The sequence below is a fragment of the Anolis sagrei genome, chromosome 5 (genome assembly GCF_037176765.1).
Source record: "Anolis sagrei isolate rAnoSag1 chromosome 5, rAnoSag1.mat, whole genome shotgun sequence".
NCBI lineage: Eukaryota > Metazoa > Chordata > Lepidosauria > Squamata > Dactyloidae > Anolis > Anolis sagrei.
The window spans coordinates 8,341,638-8,361,497 of record NC_090025.1 but is presented as its reverse complement, the minus strand read 5'-3'; the positions used below and the strand labels follow the sequence as shown (position 1 = coordinate 8,361,497).

At 42.0% G+C, this 19,860-nt stretch overlaps 1 protein-coding gene across 3 annotated transcripts in view; it reads left to right on the top strand.

The window, feature by feature from the left end:
- The window catches only part of PTPRA (protein tyrosine phosphatase receptor type A), a 196,600-nt gene extending 180,351 nt beyond the window's left edge, over window positions 1-16,249 (top strand). For all 3 annotated transcript variants that reach the window (XM_067468553.1, XM_060779432.2, XM_067468552.1), the window contains 8 exons: window positions 829-978; window positions 2,494-2,587; window positions 4,038-4,114; window positions 5,561-5,695; window positions 7,227-7,352; window positions 9,107-9,258; window positions 12,078-12,213; window positions 15,725-16,249. In XM_067468553.1, coding sequence (XP_067324654.1) covers window positions 829-978; window positions 2,494-2,587; window positions 4,038-4,114; window positions 5,561-5,695; window positions 7,227-7,352; window positions 9,107-9,258; window positions 12,078-12,213; window positions 15,725-15,799 — 945 coding nt within the window. In that variant the 3' untranslated portion in view covers window positions 15,800-16,249. The remainder of the gene's footprint in view (window positions 1-828; window positions 979-2,493; window positions 2,588-4,037; window positions 4,115-5,560; window positions 5,696-7,226; window positions 7,353-9,106; window positions 9,259-12,077; window positions 12,214-15,724) is intronic.
- Window positions 16,250-19,860: the final 3,611 nt, after the last annotated feature.

The following is a 19,860-nucleotide window of genomic DNA, read 5'->3' as shown; positions in this document are numbered from 1 at the left end:
CCCTTGAACTTCACCAATGATGGAATTGGGCCAAACTTCCCCCACAGAACCCCCATGTCCAACAGAAAATACTATTTATTCTGATGGTCTTTGGAAACCCCTCTGACACCTCCCTCACACCCCCACACCCCACAGAAGTCCCTGAGCCTCAGGTTGAGAAATGCAGCCTTAGTCCCTCCAATGATTTTCTTTCACACAGAACTAGACCTGTTCTTTAGTTCTTTGAGGACGATGTTGAGAGCTAGAATGGTATAGGGGCTTGAGTGTTGGACTGTGGCACTGGAAAGACTGGGTTTCCCATGTCTACTCAATCATAAATAGCCCACCTGTCAATCTTGGATATGTTACATTTTCTCAGCCTCAGAGGAAGGTTTTGACAACTCTCCTCTGGATAAATCTTGCCAAGAAATCCTTATGATACGGCAAGATTTATCCAGCACAACATTTTATACTTTGTGAAGTTTTGATGTTATAAATTAATATTTTATAGCTGATTTTGTTTTTATATTAGTCAGAGTCAACCTATAGGCACATTAACATTACAAATTGCACATTTTAAAAACTGTTCAGCCACTTTCCATATAATATTCTGTGTTCTCTTGTTTGCAGTATCCAGATGAAAAGCATTTGATTCTGCAAACACAAACAGCCTCTTTGTTGTGGGGCTTTTTCATACATCACAAGGCAGTGAATTCTGATTGCAGTTGGAATAATCCAGTGCTGTGAACAGTTTAAGGATTTTTACACTAATGCACAAGGTTGCATGTGTTGAATTGTATTTTGAATATGGAGGAAGATCATAGCTTTCTCTCTCCTCACCCCCTTCAGATGCAGTATGTGTTCATCTATCAAGCTCTCTTGGAGCATTATTTGTATGGAGACACAGAATTGGAGGTGACCTCACTTGAGGTCCACCTCCAGAAGATTTATAACAAAATCCCAGGGACCAGCACCAATGGATTGGAAGAGGAATTTAAGGTAGGTGGCACCTTAGTCCATTGGTACTACGTTACCAGGAAAGCATGTGTATTATGTGCACCTGTACTGTAGAATTAATGCAGTTTGACACCACATTAACTGTCATGGCTCAGTGTTTTGAAATCATGGAAGTTGTAGTCTTGCAAGGTCTTTGGCCTTCTCTGCCGAAGAGAATTGGTGCCTCACCAAACTGTTGCAAATCCCTACAATATTTGGGAAATATTTGGATTTGCAATCCAGCAACATCTGGTTATCTATGCAATTTACACTTCCTGGTGTAAATCAGTGGTTAGTATTGTGTGCTGGGCAACTACAACAGCAGTGGTTTTGGAATTCTTTAGAGAACCTCCATACCGAGATTTTATGTTCATGGAAGCATTGGATGATTATTATGAACCTGCTCTTGCTGTTGAAAACAACCAAGGTACAGGCAGTCCCCAAGTTGTGAACAAGAGGAGCTATGTAGGTTTGTTCGTAAGTTGAATTTGTTTGCAAGTCAGAACAGATTCATGTTTCAAGTGTAACTCCAGCCATATATGTAGAGAGAGAGAGAGAGAGCGTGCTTTGGATTGCATAGGGAAGGGTTAACACCCCTGTGGTGTTTGTTTTGCTCTCTTCGCCCCTGTTCAGAAGATTCCACTTTTCCTTCTGTCCCTGTGAGAATTTGATTTTGAAAAATTTGGCTTGAGGAAACAAGAATTGGTGATAAATCTCCAGTTGAGACACCTTTTCCCATGATAACTCTCCATGCGTGAATTTTCCTCCCAAGAGGTAGATTTCTCTCACTTCCTATTGTCTCACCCCATTCTTAACTATGAGTTGTTTGTAGGTCAGATGTTTGTTACTCGGGGACTACTTGTATTTATAATATTATAATGTCATACAATATAATACTAATAATAATAATAATACAATATTAAAATTATATATTTTATATTGCATGTAATATTACTAATAATATTACAATATAATGGTATAGTACAATATAGTGATTTATAATATTGTACTATGCTAATAATATAGTATATTGTATGTATATATATCTTGTAAGCCGCTCTTGAGTCCCCTTTGGGGTGAGAAGGGCGGCATATAAATATCATAAATAAATAAATAAATAAATATTTGAAGGAAAAGTGGGACAGCACTGGATCTTCTTATCCTGAGGTCCTCCTTGCAGTGCTCTCTATCCCCACCATACTCAGATCAGCCACTTGGAGCTAATTCCTCTGGCTGTACCTATCTACATGCTGCTTGTGTCGGTATATGACAAACTTTTGTACAGCCTGTTCTGGATAAGAGTGAAAACAGCCTTTTTTGTAGCAAGAGAGTTGGATTTCTGTTGGATTTCTGTTGGTCTTCACAATTTTCTGATCCTGGAAAGAAAGGGAAGCTGTGGGTAGTGGAAGAGAGGGCCTACACATGTCTTCTTACACATAACTTCCATATTTTTGATCACGTGAATGTACACTTAAACTTTTATTTTGTGGCTTAGATTCTCCTCATCTCTTTCTGCAGAAGCTAACCTCAATCAAAATCCAAAATGACAAGATGAGGACGGGCAACTTGCCGGCCAACATGAAGAAGAACAGGGTGCTCCAGATCATTCCATGTGAGTGTTTTGCACTGTTGAGAGAAGCCAGAGAAGGGAAACGGGGCATCTGTGTTGAGGAGGCAGGAGCAGAATTTGGCAGGAGTCTTCAGAGTAGGCAGCTTTTGTGTTGTCAAAAAAACTGAAAGGAATTGAGAAGGTGAAGAAAAGAGAGTTGTTGCATGAAAGAAGGAAGAATCAATTGGAGTTTTAAAATCCCAATCTGGAGTCATTTGTTTATTTTTATTTATTTATTTATATCTTGCCTTAAATCCCAGTCTAGAAGACAGGTGAAGTATACATACATTTATACACACATCATACACACACTCTCACACACACATATGTGTATATATATAGAGAGAGAGAGTCAGAATTAATCTATATAAATAAAAATGTAATGTTCATTTGTGGGATTAACAGAACTCAAAAACCACTGGGGGAAGTGACACCAAATTTGGACACAAGACACCTACTAACCCAAGGAGTGACCATCACTCAAAAAAAATGACGTTGTCATTTGGGAGTTGTACTTGCTGGGATTTATAGTTCACCTACAATCAAAGAGCATGCTAAACTCCACCAACGAAAGAACTGAACCTGTCTTGGCACACAGAACTCCCATGACCAACGGAAAACACTAGAAGGGTTTGGTGGGCATTGACCTTGAGTTTGGGACTTGTAGTTCATCTACACCCAGAGAGCACTGTGGCCTCAGACAATGATGGACCTGGACCAAACTTGGCACGAATATTCGATATGCCCAAATATGAACACTGGTGGAGTTTGGTAGAAATAGACCTTGACAATTGGGAGTTATAGTTACTGGGATTTATAGTTCACCTACAATCAAAGAGCATTCCGAACCTCATCAGGGATAGAATTGGGCCAAACTTCCTGCACAGAACCCCCATGACCAACATAAAATACTGTTTCCTGGTGGCCATTGTCCTTGAGTTTGGGACTTGTAGTTCATCCACACCCAGAGAGCCCTTTGGCGATCCCCTTTGACATCCCTCACAACTCCCCCCCCCCCCGGGGTCCTGACCCCCAGATTGAGAAATGCTGTCTGAAGGCCATCCAGTCCATCTCCCTTCACCAGGGCAAGAATTACTAAGTTAATAAGAGATCAGAATAAATAAGTTAGTGACATCCTTTCAGCACTGGCCTACAAAATATTTATTCATCTCAGCATTGAAATGTGAGCAACCATCCTTGTTCTTCTAAATAGAAATGTTTGTGTGTTCCTGTCTGGCAGATTGGGGTTGGACTGGATGGCCCTTGTGGTCTCTTCCAACTTTATCTCTCTGTCGTTCTAAATCAGGCTACTCTGGTCAAGGGTTTGCATTTGTAAATTTCCCCTTTAGACATTGCTGTAGAAACTCAACTCTGAAGAGCACCAACGTGTCAGATCTGATACCTAATGCATATTGCCGCATATTTCTAAAATTGCTGCCTTGTTTGCCTGTAGATGAGTTCAACCGGGTGATCATTCCAGTAAAGAGAGGTGAAGAAAACACTGATTACGTGAACGCTTCCTTTATTGACGTGAGTGGCTGTTTCCCCTTCTGTGACCTTCATCATTTCTCAAAATAACTCATTTCAAGAGTGAAAGGATTGGATCCAAATCCTTTTCGGTATTTTTGTGTTGTGTTAGCGAGTGAAAGCAATTTGCTCTTAAAACTAATCTCAGCAAGCCATTTTTTTCATTGCATTTCTTCATCTTCTGAGTTGTGTTTAAAAGAAATTGAGAGGTGATCAATGCCAAGAATACAATTTTTTGTAATATTGGATTGGTGGGTCTACTACCAGCTAAGCTCCTTCAGCTTGGTCTAGGTTTTCCTGTCAAAGTAGAATCATGCTCTTGTATACATTGACCTGATGGATAAGTAAAGGAAATGTGTTGTCGAAGGCTTTCATGGCCAGAATCACTGGGTTGCTGTGAGTTTTCCAGACTGTATGGCCATGTTCCAGAAGCATTCTCTCCTGATGTTTTGCCCACATCTATGGCAGGCATCCTCAGAGCTTGAGGAGTATGTTGGAAACTAGGCAAGTGAGGTTTATATCTCTGTAGAATATCCATGGTGGGAGAAAGAAAGGAAAGTCAAGGAAAAATTTTCAGGCCAAAATTACGGAGTTTGCTATGACCTGTGGATAAGTTGAAGGTCACTTAGCGGAGGGGGAAGAATCACCAGCACTACCTAGCATTAAAAAAATGCCAAAAGCAGCACCACTTCAAGGGATGTAGAAGTGCTGAATGCTTATTTTCAGTTCTCCTAGGATAGACCAAGCTTATGCCTTCCACCAATCTACTCAAAGAAGGGGATGGTTCCTTTTTCTTACAAGAGTTAAGGTCCAGAATTTACTTTGACCCATGGATAAGTTGACCTAAGGGTCGATTTTGTAACTATAATTTATAAATTCATACATGAACATATGCAACAAGTAGGAACTCTTTCCCTGAATTATGTTACAAACATTTACCTGTCCGAATGCATCACTCCTTATAAACCACGTGGTCTCAATCCCGCATTCATCACAAGTACGTTTGGCGGGAACGAGAGACAGGACCTTCTCTGTGGTGGCCCCTTGGCTATGGAACGCTCTCCCCAAGGAGATTAGATCGGCGCCCTCTCTCTTAACGTTTCGGAGACAAGTTATATGAGCAAGCGTTTACAAATGCAAAGTAACTGACTTAGGAAATGGAATCACTTGACAATGGAATTTGGACAACATTTTTAACTAGGAAATGCTGGTGATAATGATGTTGGTTTTTATTGTTTTTATTGTGGCTTAATATTATTTTAAGGTTTAATCTGTATTTTGCTGTTATGTGTACTGACTTGTTGTAAACCGCCTTGAGTCACCGATAGGCTGAGAAAGGTGGTATACAAGTATAGAAAATAAATAAACAAACAAACAAATTGTAGGTGTGGCTACAAGCCTGACAGGTCTCGCAACCTGCATCCCACTAACCATGTCTTTAAATTCCAGGGCTATCGTCAGAAGGACTCCTACATAGCCAGCCAGGGTCCGCTCCAGCACACGCTAGAGGACTTCTGGCGCATGATCTGGGAATGGAAGTCCTGTTCCATTGTTATGTTGACTGAACTAGAAGAGAGAGGTCAGGTGAGCAATCTAGAGAGTGGGCCTTCGGGGTGCAGTTGTTCTGGCAACATAGCATCTTGTTAACATAAAATGCTAAACATTTTATGCCCAGCCCAAAATGTGAGTCTTGTCAGCTTTGTGAATCTTAATTCCCAAAATCTTCTTGTTCAGTGCTGAAGCTACTGTGTTTATTAAATGAAGGATAGAGGAGCCAACAGCTTTTGTTTAAGAACTGTTTAAGGACTGTGGTGCAGCTAGCTGGGAGTCAGCTGCATTAAGATCACTACTGACCAAAAGGTCATGAGTTCGAAGCCAGTCCAGGTTGGAGTGAGCTTCTGACCAGTTTGTGTAGCTTGCTGTCGACCTTTGCAGCCCGAAAGACAGTTGCATCTGTCAAGTAGGAAATTTAGGTACCACTTATGCGGGGAGGCTAATTTACGACGCCATAAAAATCTCCAGCAAGCATGCAAAGAATGAGGAAGTACTTCATCAGTGTCACAAATGGACGGTGAAGCGACAGCTTCCCTTTATTTATTTCTCGTGTCAGGGCAGACAGTCAATCATATTACATTTCTAACAGAGCAAAGCAAACAAACAGAGAAAATACAAAATGTGTGAGTTTGGTCGATTAAATGTCCTTTGACCAGTATCTGGCCACTTGGAGTGCCTCTGGTGTTGCTGCAAGAAGGTCCTCCATTGTGCATGTGGCAGGGCTCAGGTTGCATTGCAGCAGGTGGTCTGTAGTTTGCTCTTCTCCGCACTCACATGTCGTGGATTCCACTTTGTAGCCCCATTTCTGAAGGTTGGCTCTGCATCTTGTGGTGCTAGAGCGCAGTCTGTTCAGAGCCTTCCAAGTCGCCCAGTCCTCTGTGTGCCCAGGAGGGAGTTTCTCATTTGGTATCAGCCATTGGTTGAGGTTCTGGGTTTGAGCCTGCCACTTTTGGACTCTCGCTTGCTGGTGGCTAGCTTCCCTGGTGGCCAGAATACTCTCATGAAAAGGCTGGAATGTTAAATAGCCTCTGTATGTATATATGTTTGTGTGTCTATGGCATTGAATGTTTGCCATGTATATGTAATCCACCCTGAGTCCCCTGCAGAGTGAGAAGAGCGGAATGTAAATACTGTAAATAAATAAAGTTTCCCATTCTGAAACTTTCTTAAACTTTCTGTAAATATTTCAGATTTCAATATCAATGTCAAAAATACGTAGCATGATTTTACATAGGATTTGTGCTACATTAGAACAGTGAAGACAAATATCACTGAAGTAAAATAAACATTAAATATTAAATAACCAGAAAAATAAAATAAAGTGTAAGCACTAAACTGGGAATCTACTATTGCAACACATCCAGTGAAGTGGTTTAAAACCAGTATAAAAAAAGATTAGGACTAAGTACGTTCCAGTCTACTTGGAGTACCACAAAGCTCATTCTGAAGGAAGTGGGGCTCATAATAATAATAAAAATTGTTGGGAAAATCTTATGCTTTGTATCATCTGATGAAATCTTTCAATTCTCCAACTTACTCTGTGTATTTTCTGACTGATTAGGAAAAATGTGCCCAGTATTGGCCTTCTGATGGGACGGTATCCTATGGTGATATTACCGTAGAGCTGAAGAAAGAAGAGGAGTGTGAGAGCTACACAGTGCGGGACCTCATGGTGACAAATACGCGGGTAAGTTTTGTGAAGTTGGGGTGAAGTAGCGATGATGGCAGTCCTTGATACTCCAAGACATGTCCTTCTGCTCTTTCCATTGTCATCCTCCCATGTTGTTTCCTCTTTGGCTTTGATATTTATCCTCATCTCTCCCAAACATCATTTATCCTTTTCTTGACCATTTGCCATATATAGGGCAATTCCCATATGTGAGTTCTGCATTTTGAAAGGCATTTCCATAATTAAAGAGGTGCAGTGATGCAATAATTTTGTTTCAGTCTATTTAGTATACATAGTTATTATTGTCAGAAATATTAAAAATTAGGTATTTTTAATTACAAAAATGTGAGTAAAGCACTGGAAGAGTTAAATGAATGCAATGACTCAGCAAAAGCTGCAGGTCAGTATAAGCAGCTGTATCTGTGGCTTAGTCAGCCCCTGTGCGAGAAGGCCTCGGTGTGAAGCTTCTGTGTAAGTTCGGTGTGAGAGGAGGCTCTGTGAGAGCAAAGCTGGAAGCTGTTTATCTGCATCTTGGAAGGTCTGACTTGGCCACGGTGGTCCACGCTCTGGTTACATCTATCACAACTCAGGATAATTTCACCTTGCTCAAAACACTACCACACACCAAGACTGTCGGTTTTGTAGTTTGACGAAAAAGCAAAATCAAAAACATAGAAGTAAAGTTGCAAAAGTTCATCAGCCCAAACAGAGTCTCAAATGCAAAGGCAAAGTTCCCAAGATCCAGAGGCAAATATCATGAAGCATATTCCTTTATCATCATCATCATCATCATCATCATCATTTAATAACTTATTAATCGCCCTCCATCCAAGAATGCTCCAGGCGATTTACAGCTAAATTACAAAAGATAAAATACATACATACAAAAATTATAAATCAACAGAGATCGAATGCTCTAGTAAAAAGCCAGGTCTTAAGTGCGAGAGTAAAAGGCCCTAAGTCACGCATGGCTCTCATGTAGGGCGGCAAGGAATTCCACAAGGCAGGGGCAGAAATAGCATTGGTTAAACAAGAATCCATGACATCATGACAAAGTCCCCAAGAAATCAAGAGCAAAACCAAAGTCCCAAAGAGCTAGAAGCTTTCGCCAAAAGCCGAAGTAATTTCAGAGAAGTTAACAGGGTATAAGCAACATTGCACTGACAACGGACAGACCAACATGAAAGCATTACGTTGACCTCTGAATTTCACATTTGTTGGCAAGGTGCGCACTTCGGCGAACCCTTAATTGCAAATCTACAGTTCTATTTTGGCAGGAAGCCTTAGCATTGAACGGTTGTGTTGTTAAAGTGTGAAATATGGAACCCTGCGCAGATGGTCGGTCAATGTGACTTAAGCAACGTGCAGTCATTGAATTCTTGACAGCAGAAGGTGTCACCCCAAAAGAGATTAATTAGAGAATGCAAGCTGTTTATGGGTGATTATGTTGATGTGAGTACTGTGCATCGTTGGGCGAGAAATTTAAAGATGTTGAGGTGGGAACATCTGACTTGCATGACAAACAAAGAGTTGGACATCAATGGGGAAATTCTATGGTGTCTTGCCTCTGATTGTATTGATAATGTGACAGCTGCCTTACCACTGCTATCCTTACAAGGGAGGAACATTGTGCAGAATGCAGTTCGGGAAAATAATAAGAAATGGTTGCAACTGATAGGCTGTTATCTGTTTAAGTTGATTTGACAATAGCATGTGTGTGTTTCAGTTCACATTTAGTCCTCTCTGAATGTTTCCAAATATTGTCTGGCCAGGAAAACAAAACCCGGCAGATCCGACAGTTCCACTTCCACGGGTGGCCGGAGGTTGGCATCCCCACCGACGGGAAAGGAATGATCAACATCATTGCAGCTGTGCAGAAGCAGCAGCAACAGTCCGGAAACCATCCAATCACAGTGCACTGCAGGTAATTGAACAGGCTGTACACATCCCAGCTTAAATTTCTGGCCCATTATCACCTGCATTTCCAGGAAACAGGAACAAACTAGACAAACAGGTAATACCGCCAGCCTCCTGAGGCCACTGAGCACACAGGGTTTAATCGAAATCCTGAATGGCATTATTTTACAGTCAGCCCCTCACATTCACTATGGTTCAGAACACAAGTCTCACGTGAAAGTGAAAAAATGCGATTTTTTAAAAGTTATTTTTATTTTGCATGAGAAAACACCTCTCTAGAAATTTCTAGTGTCCTCCAACATGACTGTATGACAAACCTTCAGTGGATGTTGATCATAGAGCAGGCATGGGCCAACTTCAGCCCTTCCTCCAGGTATTTTGGACTACCAACTATTAGGAATGGTGGGAATTGAAGTCCAAAACACCTGGAGGAAGGCCCAAAATTGGCCCATGCCTGCATAGAGTCACAACAAAAGATCTAGAAATTCCTAGAGAGAAGATTTTTAATCAAATCCACAAAAGGCAAACCCACAAATCTGGAGAGCCTGCCAGTACTTTAGCTATTTTGCAGCATCTTCCTAGTCACTACAAGCTGTAAAAACTTCTGGACATCTAAGAATGAAGTATAGAGCCATGAAAGTAGAACTCCAAGTAAATAAAACCATCAGAGGAAACAGTGTTAGAAACATTGAAGTGTCTTGAGATTACGAGGCAAAACTTGTGAAAGTTTTAAAAAAGTTTTCATTTGGCATGTAAGAAAATCTAAAACAGATAACAGTTGAACAATTTTGGTCCTGCAATTGGCTGAAAGAGGCAGGACTGCATCTGTTCCTCCATCATTTAGTGAGGACACAGGAGAGGAGGTTCTCATTTGCTAATCCTATCCTCCAGGACTTCCTTCCATAGGAGGCTAGGCTGACCTCCTTCCTGTTCCTTTCATATTCAAGTAAGCATTTAATGTCTGATTGCTTGCAGGGAGCCTTTCAATAGGAATGGTGAGTGCTAACTATTGTATGTTTTAATGATTGATTTAATTTATTATTTTTAAAATCAACAGCCTTTTTCATTCTTTGAAAAGTACCATGTACATCAGTGGCATTATATAAACAAAATAATAATAATAATAATAATAATAATAATAATAATATAAACAAAGTATGGATGTTGCAATCCCAGGTGACAGCAGGATTGAGGAGAAACAACTGGAAAAGCTGACACAATATGAGGATTTAAAGATCGAACTTCAGAGACTCTGGCACAAGCCAGACCCAGTGGTGATCAGCACACTGGGTGCAGTGCCTAAAGACCTTGGCCTGCACTTAAATACAATCGGTTCTGACAAAATTACCATCTGCCAGCTGCAAAAGGCCCTTACTGGGATCTGCATGCATTATTCGCCAATACATCACACAGTTCTAGACACTTGGGAAGTGTCCGACGTGTGATCCAGTACAACAGCCAGCAGAGTGTCTGCTGTGGACTCATCTTGTTGTATTTCTAATAATAATAATAATAATAATAATAATAATAATAATAATAATAATGATGATGCAGTTGTGTTTTTGAGCCCTCAGTGGCCTAGTGGGTTAAACTTCTGATCTGCTGACCTTGCTGACTGAAAGGTCGGCGGTTTGAATCCAGGGAGCGGAGTGAGCTCCCACTGTTAGCCCCAGCTTATACCAACCTAGCAGTACAAAACATGCAAATGTGAGTAGATTAATAGGTACCACTTTGGCGGGAAGGTAACAGCGCTCCATGCTGTCATGCTGGCCACATGACCTTGTAGGCGTCTACAGCCAACGCCAGCTCTTCGGCTTTGTAATGGAGATGAGTACCAACCCCCAGAGTTGAACAAGACTTAGACTTAATGTCAAGGGGAAACCTTTACCATTAATTATTTTTTAATTTTCTGACTATGTTAGTTCATGCAAGAAGGACAGCATATAAAGGCAACTAATCCCATTCTGGGAGAAAGATGGATATAAACCAAATAAATAAATAAAATTAACCTAAATAAATACCAATCTGCTGTGACTCCTTACGAATGTTCATCTGTCCAGTTTTTTGGGTGAGATTATGGTTCAGTAATAAGGAGCCCCCGGTGGCACATTGGCTTAAACCCTTGTGCCAGTAGGACTGAAGATCGACAGGTCGCAGGTTTGAATCTGGGGAGAGAGTGGATGAGCTCCCTCTATCAGCTCCAGCTCCTCATGCGGGGACATGAGAGAAGCCTCCCACAAGGATGGCAAAACATCAAACATCCGGGCATCCCCTTGGCAACGTCCTTGCAGACGGCCAATTCTATCACACCAGAAGCGACTTGCAGTTTGCTGAACTTGCAGACCAAAAGGTTGGTGGTCCAAATCTTGGGAGCAGGGTGAGCTCCTGTTCTTAGTCCTAGCTTCTGCCAACCTAGCAGTTCAAAAACATGCAAATGCGAGTAGATCAATAGGTACAGCTCCAGCAGGAAGGTAACAGTGCTCCATACAGTCATGCCATCCACATGACCTTGGAGGCGTCTATGGACAACGCCGGCTCTTCGGCTTCGAAATGGAGATGAGCATCAACCCCCAGAGTTAAGCATGACTAGACATAATATCAGGGGAAAACCTTTACGTTTCCCCAAAAAGTTTCAACCCAACCTTCCTAAGCTTAAGCGGAATTGCATTTTCACTTGTTCATTTTAGAGTTTGGGTACTCACATGAAAGAGTTCTAACTCCACACAGTGGCTCCAACGTGGGATTGCACAGTTCTTCCATGTATACCCAGGTCGTAAGATATTTTTTAAAATTTCCAATTTATATTCTTTGTCTGTTTTTCCTCAGCGCTGGAGCTGGACGAACGGGGACCTTCTGTGCATTGGGCACCGTCTTGGAAAGGGTCAAGGCTGAAGGGATTCTGGATGTCTTTCAGACGGTGAAGAGCTTGAGGTTACAGAGGCCACACATGGTCCAAACACTGGTAGGTTTTAACTCCTATTGGGGTAACATGAATAGGTTGAACTTGGTAGTGCAGTGGTTCATTCCCTCCATAGTCTCCTTTATGCCTATGAATGAAATAAAAAAGTCTTCTCCTGGCCCTGAAATGACTATGAAGAAAGTGTATCACCTGACCTTCATTGGATGGCTGTTCCACAAACTGAGTAGGACCAACAATCTATATAAATAAAAATGTAATGTTCATTTGTAGTATTCACAGAACTCAAAAACCACTGGGGGAATTGACACCAAATTTGGACACGATACACCTAACAACCCAATTTATGTCCTTCACTCAAAAAAATTGATTTTGTCATTTGGGAGTTGTAGTTGCTGGGATTTATAGTTTACCTACAATCAAAGAGCATTCTGAACCCCACCAACAATGGGATTGAACCAAACTTGGCACACAGGACTCCCATGACCAACAGAAAATGCTGGAAGTGCTTGGTGGGCAGTGTCCTTTGGTTTTGGAGTTGTAGTTCACCTACACCCAGAGATCACTGTGGACTCAAACAATGATGGATCTGGACCAAACTCTACACGAATACTCAATATGCCCAAATGTGGACATTGGGGGAGTTTGGAGAAAATAGAATCTTGACATTTGAGAGTTGTAGTTGCTGGGATTTATAGTTCACCTACAATCACAGAGCATTCTGAACCCCACCAACGACAGAATTGGGCCAAACCTCCCACACAGAACCCCCATGTGGGCCACAGCAATTCGTGGCAGTGGACGGCTAGTAGACTATAAAAGTCTTTCTAAAACAAACATATCTAGCCCCTTTCTAGTCAATTGATCCATTTCCAAGAGCAAGAGCAATAATAGTGATCTTAATTGGTATCCCAATCCCAAACTGTTAGAACTGTGGTTCTCAACCTTCTTAATGCCATGACGCATTAATACAGTTCCTCATATTATGATGACCCCCAACAATAATGTTTTTGTTGCTACTTCACAACTGTAAATTTGCTTCTGTTATGAATCGTAAGATGATATGCAAAATATATTTTCATTCACTGGATTAAATTTTGCAGAAATACTTGATACACCCAAATTTGAATACTGTTGGGATTGAGAGGGGGATTGATTTTGTCATTTGGGAGTTGTAGTTCCTGGGATTTATAATTCACCTACAATCAAAGAGCATTCTGAACTCCACCAAGGATGGAACTGAACCAAACTTGGCACACAGAACTCCCACGACCAATACTGGCAGGGTTTAGTGGGCATTGACCTTGAGTTTTGGAGTTGTAGTTCACCTACATCCAGAGAGCACTGTGGACACAAACAATGATGGATTTGGACCAAACTTGGCACGAATCCTCAATATGCCCAAATGAGAACACTGGTGGAATTTGGGGAAAATAGACCTTGACATTTGGGAATTGTAGTTGCTGGGATTTATAGTTTGGCTACAATCAAAGAACATTCTGCACCGGGATTGTGGTGCAGCTGGCTGAGTGTCAGCTGCATTAAGATCACTCTGACCAAAAGGTCATGAGTTCAAAACCAGCCCAGGTTGGAGTTGGCTTCCAACCAATTGTATAGCTTGTTGGTGACCTTTGCAACCCGAAAGACAGTTGCATCTGTCAAGTAGGAAAATTAGGTACCACCTTGTGTGGGGAGGCTAAATTAACTAATTTATGAGGCCATAAAAAAGACTCCAGCAAAGCACTCCTGCAAAAGCATGCGGGGAATGCGGAAGTACTTCATCAGTGTTGCAGAGGAACGATGAAAGCAACAGCTCCCCCGGCGGCCAGAAAAAGTTAAATAGCCTCTGTGTATGTCTGTATATGTTGTATGTCAAATTGGCATTGAATGTTTGCCATATATGTGTACACTGCAATCTGCCCTGAGTCCCCTGCGGGGTGAGAAGGGCAGAATATAAATACTGTAAATAAATAAACCCCACCAATGCTAAAATTGGGCTAAACTTCCCACACAGAACCCCCAGGAGCAACAGAAAATACTGTGTTACCCCTCTGATACCCCCCCCCCCTTTTGACCCACCAGGGGTCCCAACCCCCAGGTTAAGAAACACTGTGTTAGAAGCTTTGGGGCTTTGACGTGGGTTCACAACAGGCTAAGCGCCAGACCAGCTATTAATGCATTGGAATAATCAGAGCCCAATCATCTGCTCCTAATTAACAAGCCCTAGCATTTATTAATCTAAACCAGGCCAGGGCAAACTTTGGCCCTCAGGTGTCTTGGACTTCAACTCCCATAATTCCTAACAGCTGATAAGACCTGGAGAGCCAAAGTTTGCCCATGCCTGATCTGGAAGATTACAGGATCATTCTTAAAAGAGCATTCAGATTGCTGATGTCTGAATCTTAAGTCAGGCAAAAGAGACCATAGAAGTGAAATAAATATGTATTAAATACATGCATACAGTGTTGAGCATTCTGCATTTACGAGGGTTGAATGAAAAGTAATGCCTCCACCTTCGTAACTCCTCAACAGATGGTAGTACTAGTATGCGGCAGGTACTGGCTTGTTCAGTAGACTCTCCTCTACAGTTCCATTTTGGTGGGAAGCCTTAGCATTGAACGGTTGTGTTGTTAAAGTGTGAAGTTTGGAACCCTGCGCAGATGGTTGGTCAATGTGACTTAAGCAACATGAAGTCATTGAATTCTTGACAGCAGAAGGTGTCACCCCAAATGAGATTCTTCAGAGAATGCAAGCTGTTTATGGTGATTGTGTTGATGTGAGTACTGTGCGTTGTTGGGCGAGTAAGTTTAAAGTTGTTGAGGTGGGAACATCTGACTTGTGTGACAAAGAATTGGACGTCCTGTGACAGCAACCACCGAGTTTCACAAGTAAAAGGTTGACAGATTGATTCAGGACAATCGTCGTATTACTCAGAGAAAAATTTCAAGCATAATCGACATTTCACAAGAACGTGTGGGTCACATTATTGCTTTGTGTGGCTGTTGGAAGATCTGTTCACGATGAGTACCCAGGATGCTGACTCCTGAAATGAAAGCATACGGACTTGAAACTTCAGAGACTGGATCTCACCACCATACAACATACTCTATACAGTCCAGATTTAGCACCGTCTGACTTCCATCTGCTTCCGATAATGAAAGATGATCTGTGGGGACATCATTATGCTTCTGATGAAGACGTTGAGAGAACGATGACACACTGGTTGTGGAACGATGTGGAACGATGACACGCTGGTTGTGGAAACAGGGTGCCAACTACTTCTGTGACGGCTTCAGAAAACTTTGTTCACCATTGGCAGAAATGTATCCAATTGTCTGGTGATTATATGGAAAAGTGAATAGTGGTAGTTAAAGAGCCCATTCTAAGGATTATTTCTGCATTTGATTTATTAAAATATTCCCATCCAAACCCAAGTAACAAAGGTGGAAGCATTACTTTTCATTCAGCCCTCGATATAAGCACGTGGGTATGCTATACTCCAGGGTGTTTGTTGAATAGCACTAATGTGGTCCTTTCTCTTCTGTCTAATTTTTAGGAACAGTACGAATTCTGTTACAAGGTGGTTCAGGAATACATTGACGCCTTTTCAGATTACGCCAACTTCAAGTGAATGCGGACATCACCCAACGGAAGAGTTGCCTTCTTTAATACTTTGTAATATTCTGTTTGTTAATATCCCCTGCCCCTCTCCCCCCAAAGTGTATATATATTAACTGTCCTAGAGGGTTGGTACCATAAGATTCCTATTAGCTGGAAATTTTATATGTAGCAAAAAGTGTTAGAAAGAAGATTGTAGGCACTTTTTTTCCAATGTTTTATTGGGGAATTAAATAGCGTGATATTTGGATTAATATTGTCAAACCTCTCTCCTGGAGAGTTGATGCAGGCTGTTTTTGTTTTGTAAATCTATTTTTTTTCCTTGAGGGAGTAAAGCCTTTTTTTTTACAAAACCAAATGAGATTGTTCATATCAGCTGTTTCTTTTTTTTTTTTAATTGCTCATGAATGCTATGATAAAGACAACCTTCCCCCCAACCCGTGGACAGCTCATTGGAAAGTGATATATTCTAGTTTGTTTGTATTATATTTATCAGAGGTTTTAAATAACAGGAGGAAATCTATCTTTGGTGCTTCTCTGCACACAGGAAGTTCTTCCCCATTTTAAAAGATGTGGCTCCCAATCCATACTGGAATCCCATGAGGTTCTTTCTGGGTGTCTAAACAAGCACCCCATGTAGATATGAGACACAGTATTAGAAATCCCCTTTGTGAGAGAGAACTTAAGTAAAGGTAAGGGTCTCCCTTTGACATTAAGTGTAGTCGTGTCCGACTCTGGGGGTTGGTGCTCATCTCCATTTCTCAGCGTTGTCCATAGACGCCTCCAAAGTCATGTGGCCAGCATGACTGCATGGAGCGTCGTTACCTTCCCACCAGAGCAGTACATACTTATCTACTCACATTTTCATGTTTTCGAACTGCTAGGTTGACAGATGCCGTGGCTAATAGCAAGAGCTCAGCCCGCTCCCCAGATTCGGTTAGCAAATTCAGCAGTTTAACCCGCTGCACCACCAGGAGTTCCGGGAACTTACTCACTTGTAAAGATCATTTTGAGTGTGTTATGAATCGTAAGGTCACACGCGACTTTTGAGGCATCACTTAATTTGTTTTGGGCCAACAGCTTTTTTAGCGGCACCATCCAATGCTTAAAAACAGCTAAATTGCCCTCTCCTGTGTCTCTTTGCTTATAAATGAGTTGCATCTGTTTCTGTTGGTGTGCCTATGTCTCCCTTGGACTTCATCTAGCGCAGACCATGTATTGTTTGATGCAGATCTGCCCATAATGGTGGCAAATCTTCCATATTCCCTATGACGCAGATGTATCTATGTCATCCCATGGTTCTGCATGATTGGCTGCCAGATAGAGAAATTCAGTATCCAAAATTGCCTAAAAATGGTGGAAAGACCTTGTTGTCGAGTGTCTAGAACAGGCACAGGCCAGCTTGGGCCCTCCAGGTGTTTTGGACTTCAACTCCCACAATTCCTACCGGCTGTGAGGAATTGTGGGAGTTGAAGTCCAAAACACCTGGAGGACCCAAGTTGGCCTGTGCCTGTTCTAGAACCTCCCGTTGCCTGTTGTCATCAGTGGTAGCACATTAGAAGAAAGAAGAGAGGGGGAGAACATTCAATGGTCCAATGTCACCCCAAATTCCAGCCTTCATTCCTTTCTTTCATGGCTTGATCACATTTGCACCTTTCTTCTTCTTCCCTTGCCTCGTTTGACATCTCTCATCAACATCCAAGCCTTTATTGCTTGTGCTAATATCAACCATAACTTGACCCCCTCATTTTCCTCTCTAGATCAGAGCTGAGGAATTGGGCAGGCCTCCAGATATTGCCGAACTATAAGTCCCTGCAGCCCTAGTTGATAGTGAGGAATTCTGTGAGTTGTAGTGCAAAAGCATCTGGAATTTGACACAGTTGCTACCCCTTTTCTGGGTGTTTGCACCTTCTGAGATATTAAATGGAAATGATGCAAGATCCTACTTATCATGTCATTCAATCAAGGCCTGGCTTCATCGTCTTTGGAGAAATGAGTAGGAACCAAGGTTTACATATATTTGTGCAACAGATCTGCCTTATTTACAGCAAATATAATTTTTGACCCCCTTTTTTGTCTTCTTGATTGGTCTTCTCTCCACATCCCCCCCAAAAAAGCCAATGGGATTTTGGCCTGCATCAAGAGGAGCATAGTGTCTAGATCTAGGGAAGTCATGCTTCCCCATGCTCTATTCTGCTTTGGTTAGACCACACTTGGGATATTGTGTCCGATTCTGGGCACCACAATTCAAGATAGATATTGACAAGCTGGACTGTGTCCAGAGGAGGGCGACTAAAATGATCAAGGGTCTGGAGAACAAGCCCTATGAGGAGTGGCTTAAGGAGCTGGGCATGTTTAGCCAGAAGAAGAGAAGGCTGAGAGGAGATATGATAGCCATGTATAAATATGTGAGGAAGCCACAGGGAGGAGGGAGCAAGCTTGTTTTCTGCTTCCTTGGAGACTAGGACACAATGGAACAATGGCTTCAAACTACAAGAGAGGCGATTCCATCTGAACATGAGGAAGAACTTCCTGACTGTGAGAGCCGTTCAGCAGTGGAACTCTCTGCCCCGGAGTGTGGTGGAGGCTCCTTCTTTGGAAGCTTTTAAACAGAGGCTGGATGGCCATCTGTCAGGGGTGATTTGAATGCAATATTCCTGCTTCTTGGCAGGGGGTGGGACTGGATGGCCCATGAGGTTTCTTCCAACTCTTTGATTCTATGATTCTATGATTGGGAGAGTAACTTTATTAGTAGAGGCCTGCTTTAGTCACTTTGCTCTCATCTCCCTTTTGAATTGCTTGGCCAGAAGCTCACTGTGAAAAGAGCATGAACTACATATCTGTCCTTTGAGAGAAGTGGAAGGCAGGATAAAGTACATCTTTGATTTGGAGGGAGATGCCTTGGGTGCAGAAATGGACTCCTGGAGAGAGATCAGTTGCCTTTCTCATGTACCTCCAATACTCACTGATCACTTAAGAAATTCAGGAGCCTTCGGTGGCGCAGTGGGTTAAACCCCTGTGCCGGCAGGACTGAAGACCGATGGGTCGCAGGTTCGAATCCGGGGAGAGTTTGGATGAGCTCCCTCTATCAGCTCCAGCTCCTCATGCGGGGACATGAGAAAAGCCTCCCATAAGGATGATTTTTTTATTTTTATTTTATTTATCGTGTCAGGAGCAAGCAGACATTTGTATTACATTTTTAACAAAACAAGCAAACAGACAAAACACAAAATTTGCAAGCTTGGTAGTTTATTAAATGTCCTTTGACCAATATCTGGCCACTTGGAGTGCCTCGGGTGTTGCCGCAAGGAGGTCCTCCATTGTGCATGTAGCAGGGCTCAGGTTGCATTGCGGCAGGTGGTCAGTGGTTTGCTTTTCTCCACACATAAGGATGATAAAACATTAAAAAAAACATCAGGGCGTCCCCTGGGCAAAGTCCTTGCAGACGGCCAATTCTCTCACACCAGAAACAACTTGCAGTTTCTCAAGTCGCTCCTGACATGACAAAAAAAAACTTAAGTTCTTTCCTGACCTAGAGGAAGCATTTGAATCTAGGTTCTTGTGGGTTTTTTCGGGCTATAGGGCCATGTTCTAGAGGCATTTCTCCTGACGTTTCGCCTGCATCTATGGCAAGCATCCTCAGAGGTTGTGAGGAACCTTACAACCTCTGAGGATGTCTGCCATAGATGCAGGCGAAACGTCAGGAGAGAATGCTTCTAGAACATAGCCATATAGCCTGATAAACCTACAACAACCCAGTGATTCCAGCCATGAAAACCTTCGAGTAGTCATTACCTTGTTGGCTTGTGAGTCTGGTTGTAGGAATCCTGGAATCATTCTGAGTATCTTACATTTTCCTTGGCAGCTTGGATCAACATGAATGATTATGAAGATGCAAGTTGGAATGCCAAGATGTTTAACATACATTTTTACCTTTAATAGCCTATCTCTGATTGAGAGTTGTGTTGCCATAGACCTAAAAAAAAGTACAGACAATTCCAAATTGGGAGGCATGTTTGTCCAGAGTTCACACAGTTCCACTTGCAAACAGTGTAGGATTTTTTAAAAAAGCAT